Consider the following 17,120-nt stretch of genomic DNA (forward strand, 5'->3'; position numbering starts at 1 on the left):
CTGTGAGCAATGACTTTATTTTCGTACCTTATAAAGTTACTAATATTTGATGTGACAAACGTTATTATAATTTAGAACTGTTTCATATTTTATATAACATGATTGTTTAGTAGTAAGTGTAAAATCTGGAAAAACTTGTGTTCTTCTGGGTTCATGCCACATCTGTCTTTAAATTTCCCTTTATTCCTGAAATATATTCATTTTTTACAGCATAGTCCAAATAATAGCATTTTTGTAATTGTATTTCTTAAAGAACTTGTCAGACTCTAAACACTTTAATCCTCCAATTAAGAGAGAACAAAAAGGCTTCATGCTCTAACATATTTCCTTAGAGTTTGCATATTTAGTAAGATTATTTTTCACTTAATTTACTCATTGTTAATCCTACATTGAAGAGAAGTCATATTGTCTTTGAATATTATGCAGCACTAGGTCTAAATTCAAGTTTAAAATGGAATGTTGTCAAATTATAAACCCATGCCATCCCAGAGTTAGTGTGAACTGGATCTGGGTCTCTTTTCTTACACTCTGAAGTTGTCAAATTTCCTGAATTCCACGTATGAGGAAAATACAAGGATCTTACTGCTAATAATTTCCAAGCTTCAAAACAACAGGATCTGACTGATTTGGTTTCTTAGCTGCTATCCTGTCTGAGCTGTAAAAGGGTAACTGTAGAGCTGCTTCCAAAGAAACCAGTGATCATTTACCAAAAGGAATGCAGTACTTAAAGGAGTTAATGAATTGACAGAATCCTGCTGTTGCTATAATTAAGCAGAACTTTAATTCAGGTAGATCCAGTGTATTTTAGATACTTTTCCAACTCCAAGAGCTATGATGTGTTTTTATCACATGAATTCCACTCACAAAGGGACAGTGGTGGAATGAGTTGCACTTTTAGGACCAGGAGTTAGACTCATTTTTAAGCATCTGAGGCTTTTTGTGTGCTAACTTTAGTCTGCTGACAGTGTTTCTGCCCTTCTGTCCTTGCCTGTTGAGCTGGCCAGGAGAACAGCTTAAGAATTAGTGCATCTAATTAGACATCAGAAGGTCAGCATGGAGTGACATGTTGCCAATGCCTCAAGCCCAGGGTGAGCTTCAGTCAGAGCTTAGACATCTGAAAGGTCATCTGCAGACAGTGAAGCTCACAGAAATGGAAACTTCTGTTTTTCTACTCAGAAATGGCTTGGAGTTTTACCTTTGCTACCTTGTTCAGTTAGCAGATTATAGGTCGTATACCAGACAGCAGTTTATGCAAAGCACTTGTGAAGGTGCCAGTGCTATCCATACTGTGTGCTTGGTCCTTCAGGTTTGGTGGACAGCTGGACCTGAAAGATGGCAGCCTCAGCCATTCTTTCTTTAGGATACAGTTTTCCATTTCAGATACCCACTGCAGAAACATATGCACTAGTAATTAAGGTTGTAACAGTTTCACTGTTTGCATTGAATTCCCCTTGTTTTCTTGTTGTTTCTTTATTTTGAGATAAACTCACACTTCATTTTTTGAATGCATTCAGTTGAATATATTGATCTGCCTAATGTTACTGTTTGTTTGTGGAGAAGATGGGAGTACAAGCAGCAATGAATGATTGCATGCCCTGCCCATAAAATTTGTGACCATGTATACAATCATAATGCAAATGGAGAATAAATGTGTCAACAGCAGGTTGTGTGTAACATTATTCATTTGCCCACCTTTGCATTCCCTTGAGTCCTGGCGTCTAGTTGTAGGCATAAGCTGGAGGTTATAGTGGGCTTCTACACAAATGTTTCTTGGTTAATTGGTTCATGATGTTAATGTTGTCACAGGGAGAATAATGGATGCAGACATTAAAGCTACATTCCTTGAAAATGTTTCAAAAATAGATCTAAATGAAAATTCCAATAACTGAAATACTCTCAGTTAGGGAATCTTCTTCAATAAATGTCCTTTGGGAGATTAAACTTGTTCCTCATCCAACAAATCACATATGGATTTCTTTGTACCATATTTTTCCTGATCATCATTTTCTCATATCTATCACAAAATCATTGAACCTGCACCCTGTAATGTGAATTGAAATGAGTCTGGGAATAGGGTGCTTCTTGGACTAGTGTTCAGATTGTGTCAGACTTGCTTCCAGAATTTTTCTGCAAACTTACATTCCCAAAATATTACTTATCTAAAAAATTTAAACTGCATTACCTGCAAAACTACCTTTTCTGTATATTTGCATTATACATAATGACTCTTTCAAAGAAAAGCAGCTCCATTTTCTACACCTGTACCTATTTTCCCCCAAACACACAGAGGTATTGGAAGGGAATATGTACAAACCCAGCTCCAGGTCTGACTTGGATTTCCAGAAGGTATTTTGACCGATAGAAGTTCAAAGTAAAATCCTTGTGAACATAGATTTGGCATGAAATGTTCAACAGCCATTTGAATATCCTCATGTTGTAAGGAGGGAATGCGTTTATAGCCATGTGGTGTCTGTTTTCAGATGGTGTGAAAATTAGTTTAGCTCAGTGGAACACTTCTCTTTAATGCCAGCCAAGAAACCAACCAACTTGAATATTACAATGGCTATTTTAGTCCTAAGTAGTGTATATGTGAAATGCTGTAGTGGCTCTGTGGCTCAGGAAATCTTGAGTGCTGAATTTGGTGGCTGTCTCTTGTGGTCTGAAGGTGTGGAGAAAGATGATACCAGAGCCTTCATCTTGTCTTGAAGTGCAGTGCTTGCCACTCAAAAAAAAATTTCTCAGGTTACATTAAAGTGAAAATAATTCAAATTTATAATCCAAATGATTTGGCAACTACTGGTCTATAACTTTGCAGAAAATAAATCTTTGGGTGCAAAGGGATGTCTGTGCCTCTTAAACTGCAGGCCAGTTAGAGCTCAGTGATGTGTGGGTCTGGGGAACTCAAGGGTGTGTTTTTCATCTTGTGTTTGGGAATAACGTGCCCATCTTTACATCTCTGTGTGGAGCATGAACCAGCTCCCCCTCCATCTGCTAGGGAGCGAAGCAAGCTCAGTCTGCTCCCACTGCTCCTCAGCATGACCCAGTGTGTGGCCTTCCCTGACCAGCCACCAGACCTGTGTGGCAGGTTTTTTCTTTCCCAGTGTTTGCTTTCACTATGAGACCTGAAAGATGACCTGTCATAATATTCCTCCATCCAAGTGGCTTTACTTTCTGGCAGATTTCTCAGTAAACAAATTTTTACTGTGACTGGAAATTATTTGCAGTGAGAACTAGAAACTCTACATCCAGATATGACAGAAAAATGAGTTAATATCTTCTTTTTCTTTTTTTTTAATAGCAAACATGCTGTCATTTATGCACAGTCAGTGTTCACATAGCTGAGTGGTCACTTAGAGGTGTTTTATTTTTGAGGCTACAGTATTAACTGAGTTCAATATTACTGGGTTGGACTTCTTAACACTTGACCTTTCCCAGATGAAACCTTTATTAACACTTCAGTTTGGAGGCCTGGCAGTCCAGACAGTGACCTTTATTCCTCTGCTGTCTGAGACAGGCTTTATCACTCCAATAGAACCTAATTAAAATAGCAAAAAAAAGTGATCAGTGAATGATGTCAGTGAGAGGCAGAGAACAAGAGTAAGAGCTTTTACTGGCCAGAGTACATCTATAACTAGCAGCTCTTCCCTTCTCTTCACTGATGGAGGGAATATTATTTTGCCAGCTGTTATTCATTCTCAATGAGCAGGGATAATCTTTCTTAATCCCTTAGAGAGGTTTCTTTGCAAGATGTTCATTTTGAACTTTAAATCACATTTATGTAGAGCCAGATTCTGTCATGCTCTTTCCTGCCAAATAGTAGCTTCCTCTCTCAAAAATCCAATAGTGAGTAAGGACAAGAATAAAGAGAAGTAAACTTAATGATAGATCTTTAGCTAATGAATCCAATTATATGAATTTTCACCTGCACTTACTTCTCTTCACAAACAATGACTTAAACTTTTTATTTTATTCTCAAACCCTTTCACTTAAGTTATGTGAGCATCAAGATCTCAAGATCTGTGGGGTTTTTTTTAATGGAGGAGAAACGCTTTGCAGTTTTGTTTGTGCTCTTTTTCACAGGTTCAGCTCCTGCCAATGAAACCAGGAGTTTATGGCCATCCCCATGCCATTAACATGAAAAGTTCAGTGGCCTCTTTCAGCTGCTCTCTCAGTGATCCTGATTCTCACCAGAAATTTGTATAATCAGTTAAATAAAACACTGCCATTCTTGCCTGTCATCTTCTAATAGTCCTCAAACTGCAGCAAAGTCCATGCTATTCCAGACAGACAAATTTAGAGTCTTAAGGTCAGAATAGTTCCTCCACTAGCTTATACCAGATCATTTCACAAGAAAGCAATTCTCTGTGCTTTGCTTCTCTGTTTACCTGTTAAGGCCTCTTTTATTAACAGAGTGAAGAAGCTCCAGTGCATTACCTTTTTCTCATTTTTTGAAGTTCTTGGTGAATATCCATCCCTCATTTCAATCCTTTTTACTTTTATCTTATCTGTTTGTGAGATTAAGATTTGCTGGTTCTCATCAGTTTTGCTGTTTACATCTTGAAAAGTAGGTTTATTAACTGTCAGAATTTTCAGATCTGGCTTGTTATTTTCCAATAGAGAAAGGCTGACCTTGAATCATATTCTTTACTTGGCATGTTACAGTATTTCTGTTCTCATAAACCCTATTAGAGAGATTGTAAATTTTAGTATTTCCATGCAAGTTCCTGAGAAGCAGTGGTAATATCAGCTACCCCAATTCTTCACTGTCCAGGACCTTTTTGTGCTGAATCTACATCATGAAAGCAGTTAACCATAAAGAGGACACAAGGAAGCAAGGATCTTTTAACACTTCAGTTCTTTAGAGAATCACTCTGACAATAAAAAATGTTGTTTAATAATTCTGCAGTAAAAAACATGGATGGTTCTTATAGATGTGACTTAAAAAAGATTTGCAATTGAGTATCAGCTTCAGCCATTTGAATCTATCCAGATACTGGAACTGAGAGTATCTAAAAACAAATTCCTGGTATCTCTCAATGGCTTAGTTCATAAAGTAGAGGCACTTACATGGGAAAAGATCAGATTATTTTAACTCCATATCTCATTCAGTTTGTCATACAAGATGTATTCCTTAGTTACAGCGTTTGATTTGCATAAGCTTTACCTTTCCTATTGTTGCTGTCCCTTTTCCTTTTCCTTTTCCTTTTCCTTTTCCTTTTCCTTTTCCTTTTCCTTTTCCTTTCCTTCCCTTTTTCTTTTCCTTTCCTTTCCTTTCCCTTTACTTTCCTTTTTCTTTTTTTCCCCTCCTTCTCTTTCTTTTTTTTTATGTTGGCCACAATTGCAATTTGTTCTTGAGTATTAACAATTAATTTCCTGGTATCACATACTTGATAATATGGTTGCATATATGTAAGCTTATCTATGTAAGTAGATATGTAACATCTCTAATTTGATGTTATTGTGGTTTTTCAATGTATTTTATGGTTTCACCAGAGAGGTGCTCTGTTACGTACTACTGATACACTGGCAGTACACTGGTGAGGATTCTTCCCCAGAACAGTAACTCTTTGTCACTTTGAAGAAGCCTGTTTATTGAAGGAGAGTTATGTGTTCAGAGAGCTGGATTGTTGGATTTGACTAGTTACATCCTATACAAGCATGTCTTGAGAAGAACCTGACTTTGTATCCATTATAAGCTCAGAAATTTCTGAGATAATTGTGAGCTGTGGGAAAGAACTAAGAGCAAGAGGAACTGAGGAGTTTTAACTTGGTGTTGTCTATTTCAATGCATTTTGAACAAGAAACCCTTCTCCATTTTAATAATCTAACCCTTTTATGTGTTATTGATTGTAGTTGATGAAAGAGTTTCCCCTGCTCAGCATGTTCAACATCCACGAAAACCTGCTAGAGGCTTTGCTGGAACTGCAAGCGTATGCAGACGTCCAGGCAGTCTTAGCAAAGTATGATGGTAAGTTCAAATATGTATTTGTACTTTCTCTAGGTGATACACACAGAAGAAATATATTTAAGCCAAACTCCTAATATTTAGGAAACACTGTAGTTAAATTGATAGCCATGAGCTTCATACATGCCCTTACACAATCCTTTATCCAAAGATTACATACTGTGCATTTTTTCTGCCAGCCCATGCTGAAGTCATTGTACAGGGTGATGGCACTCACTAGCAGCTCCCCTGTGCTTTCTTTCTTTTCTGTTGATGTTTAAAGAATGACTGTTTAGGTTCTGCTGAATTTTTATTGCATGCTATTCAAACCTTTTCTGAAGAAAAGATTATCAGTTTCCGCATGGACTTACCTGTGATTGTTGACTTAGTAGCATGGAAGAGAACATTGATTTAACTTCATAGCAGTCTAGTGAGTAGCAGACTTCATTTCTCATAGGGAAACTTTGGAAAGCTCAGAAGACTAGGTGAACATTTTTATTATTTTGTTTTGTTTTTCATGCAGCACTGCAACTCTTTTCATGTTCAAATCACAGCTGCTGGAGCTCTACGTCTTTAAACTTGAAGGCTATTAAAAAAAAACCACCATAAATAAGCAGCTGGTTACAAGCAAGATTAGTGTTAATCGCTTCTACCAGTCCAGTCTGGAATGTTTTCAACTCTTTTTGGAGTCAAATCATTCTAAGCAGAGATCAAAATGTCACCCAGGCCGTTGAATACTGCCATTCAGTAGCAGTAATGACTCTGGAAGAGCTCTTGGTTGTACTTAGTCTGATTGAAGACATTGGCAGCTAAAATGGTAACATCAGAGTCTTTCTAGTAGCTCCTTGTATTTCAGTAATTCCTGTGACCCTGGGAGAGATGTCTGTGTTCTTTATTTTGCCATGCTAAAAAGCAAAAAAAGTAGAAATGCTGGTTTTTATTCCCCAGGCATTACAGTATGTTGGCACCTTCTAGTCTTCAATGTAGTTATGAGGTAATAGTCCTGGGAAATAGCAGAACTGTGACAGAACAGGGTATTAAGCCTATATTCTCAAATCTCAAGACTAAACTCCAGTGCCAGCTCTCTTTGGCATACTGAAAGCACTGATCCCTGATTTTAAACAATACTGTGGTAGCACTTTATGTCATGGAAGTTGATAAAAATTGAAAGTGTGTTTCATTTTCTCAAAAGCATATGATAGAGTCAGAACAAATGAGGCTTTTAAAAATAAAGCTCTTACTTTGGCTGTTTGAGCATAGGCAGTTTCAACTCACACTTTGGTATGGTGTGTGTATGCACTAGGTTTGCAAAAGGACTCAGCAAACACAGGCTTAACCAGTATAACCCTCACAGTTCATGCGTCTCAGAAGGCCTGTCTCAGGGAGTCTCAGCTCATTTTAGAACTCATCAGCTTCATGTGTTGTAAGATTTATTGGAATATAAAACACTGAACTCATTTATACTTTCCTATCTGCAGTTTCTGTTGGTCCCACTCCACTGCTTTTTTTTTGACTAAGACCAAACCTGATTTATTGTATTTTGATAACATATGAACAAATTATTTCCTCAAGCAGTCTACTCCCACCCTGGGCTAAAATGTTGGACCACATCATGTGAAACCTCAGCCTCTGCAAGCAGATGCACTGCTTTACCAAAAGCCATGTGTTAAATTGTGTTTATATTATGTACCTGGCAACAGAGCTGATGTCCATACTCATTATTCATGGAAAAAGGGTCTCATTAGTGGAACAGCATGCACTGTTGCTGAGCTACATCATTATGGTTTCAGAGTTCAGTGTCTGTCAATAGAGTGAGGATGACCTAAATACTGTTGAATTCTGAAAATATTTTTGGCTCTGATTTAACACATGTCCATATTATTTACAGCAGAAATAGTTATGGCTGGGGGAGTTGGTCTGCTTGTAGTGATGCTTGGAGCAACTGATTTATTAATTTCCCTGGGCAGCCAGTTGCTTTGATAGATATTAAGTGATAACCTGGGCACTGTGTGAAAACCCAGACTTTTCTGTCAATTTAAAGTCAGGTTTAGAGAGAATGGATGCCTCTGTATTTAATCTTAGTGATGTAATGGTTCCTCTCTAAACCTGTCCTTGCTTTCATTTTTTATAAGCACAGTGTTTTCCAGTGAGACTAAAAGCCTTCTGGTTTGCAGAATGAACATCTTACACAGACTCTTCTCTCACTTATATGTATCTCTTTGCAGAGAAGGAGGAAGGCCACATTACCATGCCAGTCCCAAATGCAGAGTTCACTTGAGACAATGTTTTAGAGCAAAGGACACACAGGAAATGGGGTTTAAATACAAAAGATCTCATTCTACTCTATGCTTTGACACTTTTCTATTTGGTAACAGCTTGTTCAAGCAGAATCCTGCTTTAAATTAGTGTTATGTCAAAATGCAGGCCTTTAAAGAAACACTTTTGTCTTGGTTTGGAAAGACAGGTGTCTGCTAAGGAAGGCGGGAGCTTCCCTTGAAATGGAAAATGTAAACCCCTTGCCTCCGAATTATTATCATTTTGAAATTAAGGCACTCTCAGGCAAAGATATGGGAATAGGAATACCAGTTCTTTAATAGAAAAATTAAAAATACAAATGTAATAGTACAAAAAAAACCCACTGTCAGAGTCAGAATATGACCTGACACCATGTGGGTCAGGGTGTTGGTAGCAGTCTGATTAAATGGTGGCTGCAGTCCTCCTGGAGTGGCAGGTGTGGTTCTATTGGAGCCTGTACCAAACCTCTGAAGGTCTGGTAGGGGTGTGGATGGGCCTGGTCTTCCTCTGGGAATCCAGTGGGAAAAGGCTGTCTCTGGTGTTCCAAATCTCAGATTATATCCAGGTAGGAATGCTTGGCTCCCCCCCTGGGTGGAGCATCTCCCAGTGGGATGATGTAATTTTGTCAGTCATGCAGTGACACTCAGTGTCTCATTAACAGCAGATATTTCCCAGAGAGAGGATTGGTTGTGGAAGAGATAAAGAAAACTGCCCAATGAACAGAAGATAACTGCCCCATTTCTAACAGATGGCAATAGAATACACGCCCCCAGCTACATCTTGCAATCCAAGACAACTTTAGAAACAAAGATTTCTTTGTCTTGGAATACTTATAACTTAGTGAAATCCTAACACTTAACACAGAGAAGTGACTTTTCTAAAATGTAGCCAATTCACGTCTACTCTCTTTTCTCTGCCCCTTTTGTCCAGTTTCTTATTGTACTTACAGATTATGCATGTAAATTCTATTTGTATTGAAGGCAATCCTTTTGTAGAGAGTTGCAGATTGAGGAAGCAATTGTATGCAGCCTTCAGTTACATTAGCTATGGTCTCAAGGGGTTTTATTACTTGCCATGTTTATATTTGACGTTTTGGAGGTATTCTACCTGGTGGAGCTAACTGGGTAGTTGTTATAAGTGCAGTGAAGAGTTTTCTTCAGAAAGTGGCAGTATGGAAGCAGCCATTCCCTCATATACGGTATTTTATAACCCTTTTGTTTCTTTGAAAGAGATATCTTAAGAGAAAGTTCCTTTTAGTTATGGTTATACCAAAATCTAATCTACCTTGTCCAAGAGAAACAAATCAAGACCTCCAGTTTATGTAACAGTAGTATCGAGAGAATAGTTGTCTTTGTTCCTATCACATCTTTTCCAGCTTATGCTTGCAAGAACTGATTTCTTTCCTCCATATCAAAATCACTTGTCACTTCAGCTAGGTTTCAGCAACAGTTTGTGTCTGTTCATACCATCTGGTTTCTTTTTTTTGCCAAATGATTCTGTGACATTTTTTGTTTTGCCTATTTGTGCAAAAACACGAGAAGTCTAAAGTAATTTTACTAGTCTTGCTCTCTTTAACTTTCTTAAGCAGAAAATTTTCCTTCCCCTCTACAGGCATTTAGGATTGAACTTCATCAAGTTAAAGTGGCTGACACTTGCTTGGTCACTGATGTGCTTGTCAGCAAGAATGGCATATGAAATGTTTAAAATCAGCAGTTGTAAATCTTCCCATATCTGAATAGTGTACGTTTTAGTTGTGGTTATGGCAAAATAAAGGCTACTTGTGGTTTTTCCCACTGTAACATAGGGGTTATGTTTGATTGGGGTGTTTCCCATGACTGAGAAAGAATGCCAAAAGTACAGAGAATCAGAACTGGTTTTCATAACCACCATACATATAGTTGTGCTCCCTCCAGCATGTTTTCTACTACATTGTGTAGGAAAACGTGATCAGTGTTCTAATGGGATATTAGATCTTTCTGATAGTGGTTTTCCCCTGATATTCATCTCATACTTTTCTTTAATGATTTCCATCACATTACTCTTGTTTTTAACCATTTGTATCAGCTTAATTCACTTTCCTTCTTAATGTTTGTGTCTTTATAGATGACTGCATCTCTCTTCTGTCATCACTGATCCAGCCTGCTATTTATATGCTAGAGTGCTTTCAATCTATAAGCAATTCTTCCTATCACCTGTGCAAAATTGGGAATAATTTGTGATTAGTGACTTATATTATTAATGACTAAAGCAATTGCAACATGCCTGTCTCTTCATGTTTAGAGCCTTCTGCTAACTTGGTAGGGAATGTTGCATCATTCCATATCCAGATTAATAATTTTTCTGTTTTCGTTGCTATTGATAAGAACACTAGATCCCATGACCTTTTTAGATGATATATGGCATATTCTGCATATCCATAGCATCTTTCCATCAGTTCATTCTCGTAAGCAACTGCTTAAGAAGCAAATTAATTGTAAGAATTCACTTTCCAGCCCTCCTCATACATGACCGGGGCTTATTGAAAGAAAATTTTTATAAATTAAGTCTAGATTTTTGTATTCTGTTTAACAATACAAGCAATAAGAAAGAAGGAGAGTCTTTTCTAGATTGACACATCAGTTTCTATTAGGCAAAAATGTCCTGATGGATTTGACAACAGAATAGCAGTCACATCTTTCAGCACATTGTGTGAGCTCCACAAGTAATCACAGGAGGGTGGGAAACAGTGTATGTGAAGATATTTTGCCAGATGGCTCAGAGAGCTGGACACAGTCATTTATTAAAACTTTACTTTGGTTCTGACAGAGTACATATCTCCTAGGGCTAGTTTGGACACAATTCCCTTGCTATATTCAAGTTGTTACCAGACATAATTGTTTATGCTTCTTTTTAAAATACGAGGGTGAAGTTTTGGAGATAACACCAAAATTATTTTGAAGCATTGTAGTCCAGCATATAGCAGGACCAAATACTTTTGGTCTAATATGTAGCAAACAAAAAGAAAAACACTTTTGAAAGCAAGCAGGCATGTACCTGTTAGAGCTGTCTCCATTGGACTAGATGATGTCCAGAGCTCACTTCCAACTCCAACCACTCTGTGCTTCTGTGATAAACATGAACATTTGTATCTATTTCATCCATTGCCAGGGGTCTATAAGTATTATCCTCAAACAAGTGCTGCTTGCTCTCTAGCAGCATAGTACTGGAAGAGGCCCCCTTGGTGAATCAGGGCCCCTCCTGTTGCATTCCCTGCATGAAACTGCCCCTTCCATGAGCTGAGCAAGCCCCATCCTAGAATTAGTTGGGTTTTTTTGCCCTGCTGTTCTACCTGGAAATCTCCCTCAAATGTTCATTTCACAGAAACTTTCTTTTAATCTGAGGCCTAAATTTAATTCTGAACTCTATTCTTGTGCCAATGCTGTCATTTACCTGAGCAACCCTTCTTCTCTCCTGGTGTTCCATGGGGGTCTGCATAGGAAACAGCTGGATCTTCTCTCAGTCTTTATTTCATTTTGTTTGATACAAAAACAGTCCAATCCTTCTATTTGCTTTTGTTGTTCTTGACCATGGGTGATCAGATTTGAACACAGCATTCTTTGTGAAATCCCATTTCTTCTGCAAAAAGGACTCACATGGTGTATCTGAGCCTTAGCTCATTTCACCACATTTCTTTTCCTTGCAGATGCCAGCTGTTCATTTTGAATCATCTTGCAATCTATGTGCACATATGTTTCCAGCTCAGGAACACTTACTATCTACTAGAAGACAGTGTTTTGTGAAACTGTTTTAACTATATTTAAAAGGAATTTCTGTTTACTGGAAATAACTTTTAACTCCTGATGTTAAGGAAAACTTGATATAAAGAGGATTACTGGATGTGTTCAGAAATATTTTCTCTTCCTGTCACTGAAGATGTGCTCATGCCTGTGTCTGTAGTTGTCTTCTATTAGTGGAGTAATTAACCTGTCATCCAAACTGCTCTGCATGCTGCTGATTTTAATTACTTTAGTCTCTACAGTTACATACTTTCTTGAAATTATAGTTGCAATACATTATAGGGAAGCCTCCAGCAGGATCTGTACGCCTCATACTTGAAATGCAAGTGCATAAAAAGATAACAGGATTTAACAGGTAGCCTTTTCAAAGTGCCACAGTCATTCTGGCAATGTTTTCTGTCTCACAGAATAACATTGTGCCTGGTTGCTTGGTTATTATTAAGTGAAGGATGGTGACTGCTGAGATAGGCCTTGCTTGTTCTGTTTAACTCCCTTCTGAAGCCCTATCTTGCAAGGCACATGAGTAATAACAAGTGTTTGTTAATCCTGAAGTAACCAAGTTATCATGGCAATTTCATCTTTCTAATCAAGTTTAGTGACAAACCAAGGGACACATAGTTTCTTAGAACAACAGTCAGATTAGCTGCTCCTCCCTTCTATAGTGGACCTACCTCAGTGCCTTGTGTTTGCTGTGCTGTGTTTCCTGTTTGCCATGGGAAGTTACCAGTGTGTACAGAAGGGTTTGCAGAATCCAGCCTTTAGTGGGTTTGGTTTGTTGTGGTTTGGGGTTTTTTTCATGTAGCTTTTATCTTTAAATTTTTAATGCTGGAATATTACAGTCTCAGTATGTGACTGCTGGGGAGAGTACGGAATCACAGAATAAGCTGGGTTGGAGGGGACCCACAAGGATCATCAAGTCCAACTCTTAGCCCTGCACAGGACATCTCCAAGGATCACACCATGAGATTAAAAATGTGGAAGTTAATTCTCTGTAACAATGAGAACAAATATATCACTCAAGTCTCTTAAGCAGCACTTCTCTCTACCTTTTGAATGCATTGTGCAAATTTGCTGGTAGAAAACATGTATAAATTAAGTTAACTAATGGATTAAGTTGGGTTTATGGTCCTGTGTGTCTCTGGAACAGGATAAAATGGCTAGAGAGTGTCTGGTGGATGTGTGTTTTGGTCCAATATTTTTTTAAGAGGCAAAACACCTTATTTTACTGTAGATCTTTAACTTCAATCTATTGGTTAGTTGCTTGCAAGTCAAATCCATTATTACTTGAATAGCTGTCTTAACTTCTACAGCTGTCACATACTCATATTAGACAGATGCATCTCAGTGAAAACATGAAGAGTGAAGTAGATAGCCCTCAGGTGTTACTTAGATATTTTGTGAACTATGGAAAAATCCAGATATTCCAAATTATCTATATATTTATCTATGGAGTAATGACTTCTTTCATTATGTCTCCATCATATCACTCTTTGAATTAGCTCTCTAATGATACCAGTTGCTGTTTAAGTAGCACTTCCAGAGGTCATTAGCATACATTTTAAAGCCTGTATATCAGGTGGAAATTTAAAAATCCATGTGACATGGCAGCATAAGTCCCAAGATGAGAAAGTATTCTGAGTTCACATACTAATTTTGAATATGTCATGCTTACTCTAAAGTATCAATCAAACACTTTTCTTCTGCACACTTTTAAGTGTTCAAATACTTAATTTTTTCCTTTCTTTTCAACAGATATAAGTTTACCAAAATCAGCAACAATATGCTACACAGCTGCATTGCTCAAAGCCAGAGCTGTCTCTGACAAGTAAGTGCTTAAGAACCACATTCCAGCAAAATTCCTAATTTAATGTAAGATTTTTCTTAGTTAAGCCCACACCCTAACAATCTACTGATTTAGCAGGAAAATTAAGACCTGCGGTAAATTACTTTATATACAAAAAAATAATTAATAATATAAAAATTTTGATAAAATTCCTTTATATATAGAAAATTTGTAGTGATCAAACATTGCACTTGAGATGCTAAGAAAGAAGAAGAGAAATAGCATAAATTCAGTTCTTGTTCCAGTTTTATAAATACTGTCTGGGTGAGCTTTGGCTTCCTAGATAGTATGGTGAAGATGCAACTGAAAAGGGTTGTGTGGCTGAACCTCTTCAACTTTGTGTAAACCTGACCCCAAAAAGGTAAAAACTAAATGTGGATGCACTGGTAACAATGTCATTTTACAACTGCTTTCAGCAGAGTGCTCATCTAATTAAATAGCAGCAGGTGGATTTAGCATCATTATGTCAGGGATTCTGAGAGGTAGATGACATTCATATTTTTAGAGACACAAATATCTGTTCATTCCTTTTATGTTTTTCTCTTGGGTCTCAACCTTCCAAGGTGCTGAGCACATCTGTTTGATGCCTGTGGACTTGGGAGCACCAGCCCACTCTGAAAGGGTGCTCAGCTCCTCGTGAGATGGAGCTCAAAAACCCCCATTCTGCTCTCAGATGCCTTCACACAAATCTCAGGCAGAGTTGTGTCTGTGCACCTGAGGGTCGAATGCCCCCCTAAAGTTGAAAAGCAAGTGGAGTGGAAAGCCATTTTCTTGACTGACAACCTGACAGTTTTTGCTTTTAAAGTGTATGTACACATCAAGATCTAAGTAATTTTCTTTCATTCTTTTTATCCTGTAGATCGCCAGTACCTACTGCAACATCTTTCCTCCCTACACAGCGACTCCAGCTTGGGAGGGCAGGGCTAAGGTTGTCACAGCTTTCCCTGTGGTGTCTGCCTGCCAAGTACAGCTCTGGAGTTAGCCGTGGGGTGTGAGGTGAGAAAGAGATTGCATGGTCTGGTTTTTTATTCACTGGGGCAGATGATTTGCCCACAGTTTGGGCATGCTACCCTCAATGGTGCTGCAGCCAGTAGACCACCTGCTACTGCTGCTGCATTGTGCTTCCATCTCAACCTGACCCAGGGGCATTGGGTTGGGAACCTTCCTAAAACTTCCCCAAACCTGTTTTTAATATAAACCCTCCAACAATAATTTGACATTGTTTTTTTGGGGGTTTTTTTAGTCTTGTTATTTTTTCTTTTCCTTTTTTTTCCCTGCAATTTCAGCCTTGAATATGCCCCTAGCAAGGTACCTAGAGCAAATGTAGGTTAGTGACAGAGAAGGGACTGTTCGAATTGACTTTCTGCCATGATTAGATACAAACATGCTTTCCGCTTCTGCTGGGATTTTTATTGGCCTTGATGTAATAGATCACTCAGAGTTTCCACTTGCTATGGAAGTTTGGAGAGCATAGGAAAATTACTCAGTTTGGTTACATGGGCCCATGTTCTAGATTCCTTTTCTGACTTTTTCTTATTAGCATTTCTGGCCTAATGTGTTTGTTTCTTTGCTTTTTGTAGATTTTCTCCAGAGGCTGCTTCAAGGCGAGGACTGAGCACTGCAGAGATGAATGCAGTAGAAGCTATTCACAGAGCAGTAGAATTTAATCCACATGTGCCAAAAGTGAGTATTGAGAAAACGTTGTAGCTCTAGCACTGCTGAGGATATAACTCCTGATTTTTGTGTTAGAGTAATGAGTGATGTTGTGGAAAAGAGAGCAAACAATGGAAAGGGGGAAAAAGCTGATAGTATGCACAGTTCTTTGGTTTGCAATCGCATATTCAGGACTGTGCAAATTGAAATTTTAACTGATGTGGATTTCACCAAATGCTGACCTGCAGGCAGATCATGCATAAAGATAGGTTATTATTTGCAAAATAGTCATTAAAGATCTTCTAGTTCAAAGTAGCATATTTTATTTGTTTTGGTGATTATATGTAAAAAAATGTTTTTGGCATGCAGTACAAAACAACCTATCTTTGGAGTTCATGTTGTACTTCATATAAGTTGCGTTAGTAATCTCTTATGCAGCAACCTGTCATTAAGTTCTGAGGATGCAAAGCTCAGAGAGGAAGAATTGCTGAGAACTGCAAAGGAAAAAAAAAAAAAGAATTTGTGTTCTAATTCCCATACCTGCGCTCTGGGGTTTGTATCTCAGCAATGAGAATGTTGCCAAGAGGTTGCTGAAGGCTAAAGGCAGATTTTTTTGCCAGTTGGACCTTTTTGGCCTCTGAACTTCACCCCACAAACCTTTGGGCTAGTATTGCCCTTTGAAAGTGAGCAGCGGAAAACTGGGATGTGTTAATGTAGGGAGCCTTGTCATTAGGTAGGAGCCTTGTCATTAGGTACAGTTGAACACCAAGTCTGGTCAAGATAAACCCAAACCCTCTTCCATATGTACACATGGGTTCCAGAAAGTTAATTCTCATGTACTGCAGGAATTAAATGTTTTCTCTGTGAGCTTTCTCTGTAATGCCAACCACTAAACAGCTGTCTGAAAGTTAGGCTGTTGTCTCAATAAAATCATCTAGATTCCCTCTACAGGAAGTGGAAAGAATGAACTGCCTTAGACATCTTTAGACAGACTTTTCCTCCTCAGTGTTTCTACAGTGACTATGAAAGGAGCAACTCTTTTCCAGTAAAAGCCTGATGTTTAGACAACCAAGTTTAGGTGAGAATGAGTCCTTTTGTAATATTAGCTGAACTTCTATTTTTGTGCCTTACCATAAAACTAATATCTTTAATGAAGCTTGACTCCAGGCCTTCTGTGTTTACTTTCTTCCATCCCAATGGTTCTTGCAACAACACAACCATTGGTGTTTTGCTTCTGCCCGCTTGTCAGGTTAACTCTCTAGTGCAGTCCTGCTCTGGGTAAACCTTTCTAAATGTTTTACTGAGGCCAAATTGGAGATCTTGCCAAGGAAAAATACCAGTTTAGCCTGTCACAAGCAATCCTTTGGAGCCTGTTCCATCTTCGTCACTTATCCCCATGCTATTGATAAATGTTTCCATCACAGTCTCTTGTAAGTTCATATTGCAAATTGATTCCCTCTATTTTTCAAAGTCTGACACTCTGAAGTTGAAAACCTTTGTGAAACATAAATTACCAGGATGACAAGGTAGGATGATAGGAGCAGACTCCGGAGGTTCTTTTAGTTCAGATTTTAACATTGAAACAGAATAGCCTGATATAGATTAATAT

The 17,120-nt window shown here is 38.2% G+C and overlaps 1 protein-coding gene across 2 annotated transcripts in view; it reads left to right on the forward strand.

The window, feature by feature from the left end:
• ST7 (suppression of tumorigenicity 7) overlaps nucleotides 1–17,120 on the forward strand; it is a 136,441-nt gene that overhangs the window by 103,163 nt on the left and 16,158 nt on the right. For both annotated transcript variants that reach the window (XM_005420899.3, XM_031056922.1), the window contains exons 9-11: nucleotides 5,854–5,968; nucleotides 13,768–13,840; nucleotides 15,439–15,541. In XM_005420899.3, the coding sequence (XP_005420956.1) occupies nucleotides 5,854–5,968; nucleotides 13,768–13,840; nucleotides 15,439–15,541 (291 nt within the window). The remainder of the gene's footprint in view (nucleotides 1–5,853; nucleotides 5,969–13,767; nucleotides 13,841–15,438; nucleotides 15,542–17,120) is intronic.

Source organism: Geospiza fortis, unplaced genomic scaffold (genome assembly GCF_000277835.1).
Source record: "Geospiza fortis unplaced genomic scaffold, GeoFor_1.0 scaffold195, whole genome shotgun sequence".
Lineage (NCBI taxonomy): Eukaryota > Metazoa > Chordata > Aves > Passeriformes > Thraupidae > Geospiza > Geospiza fortis.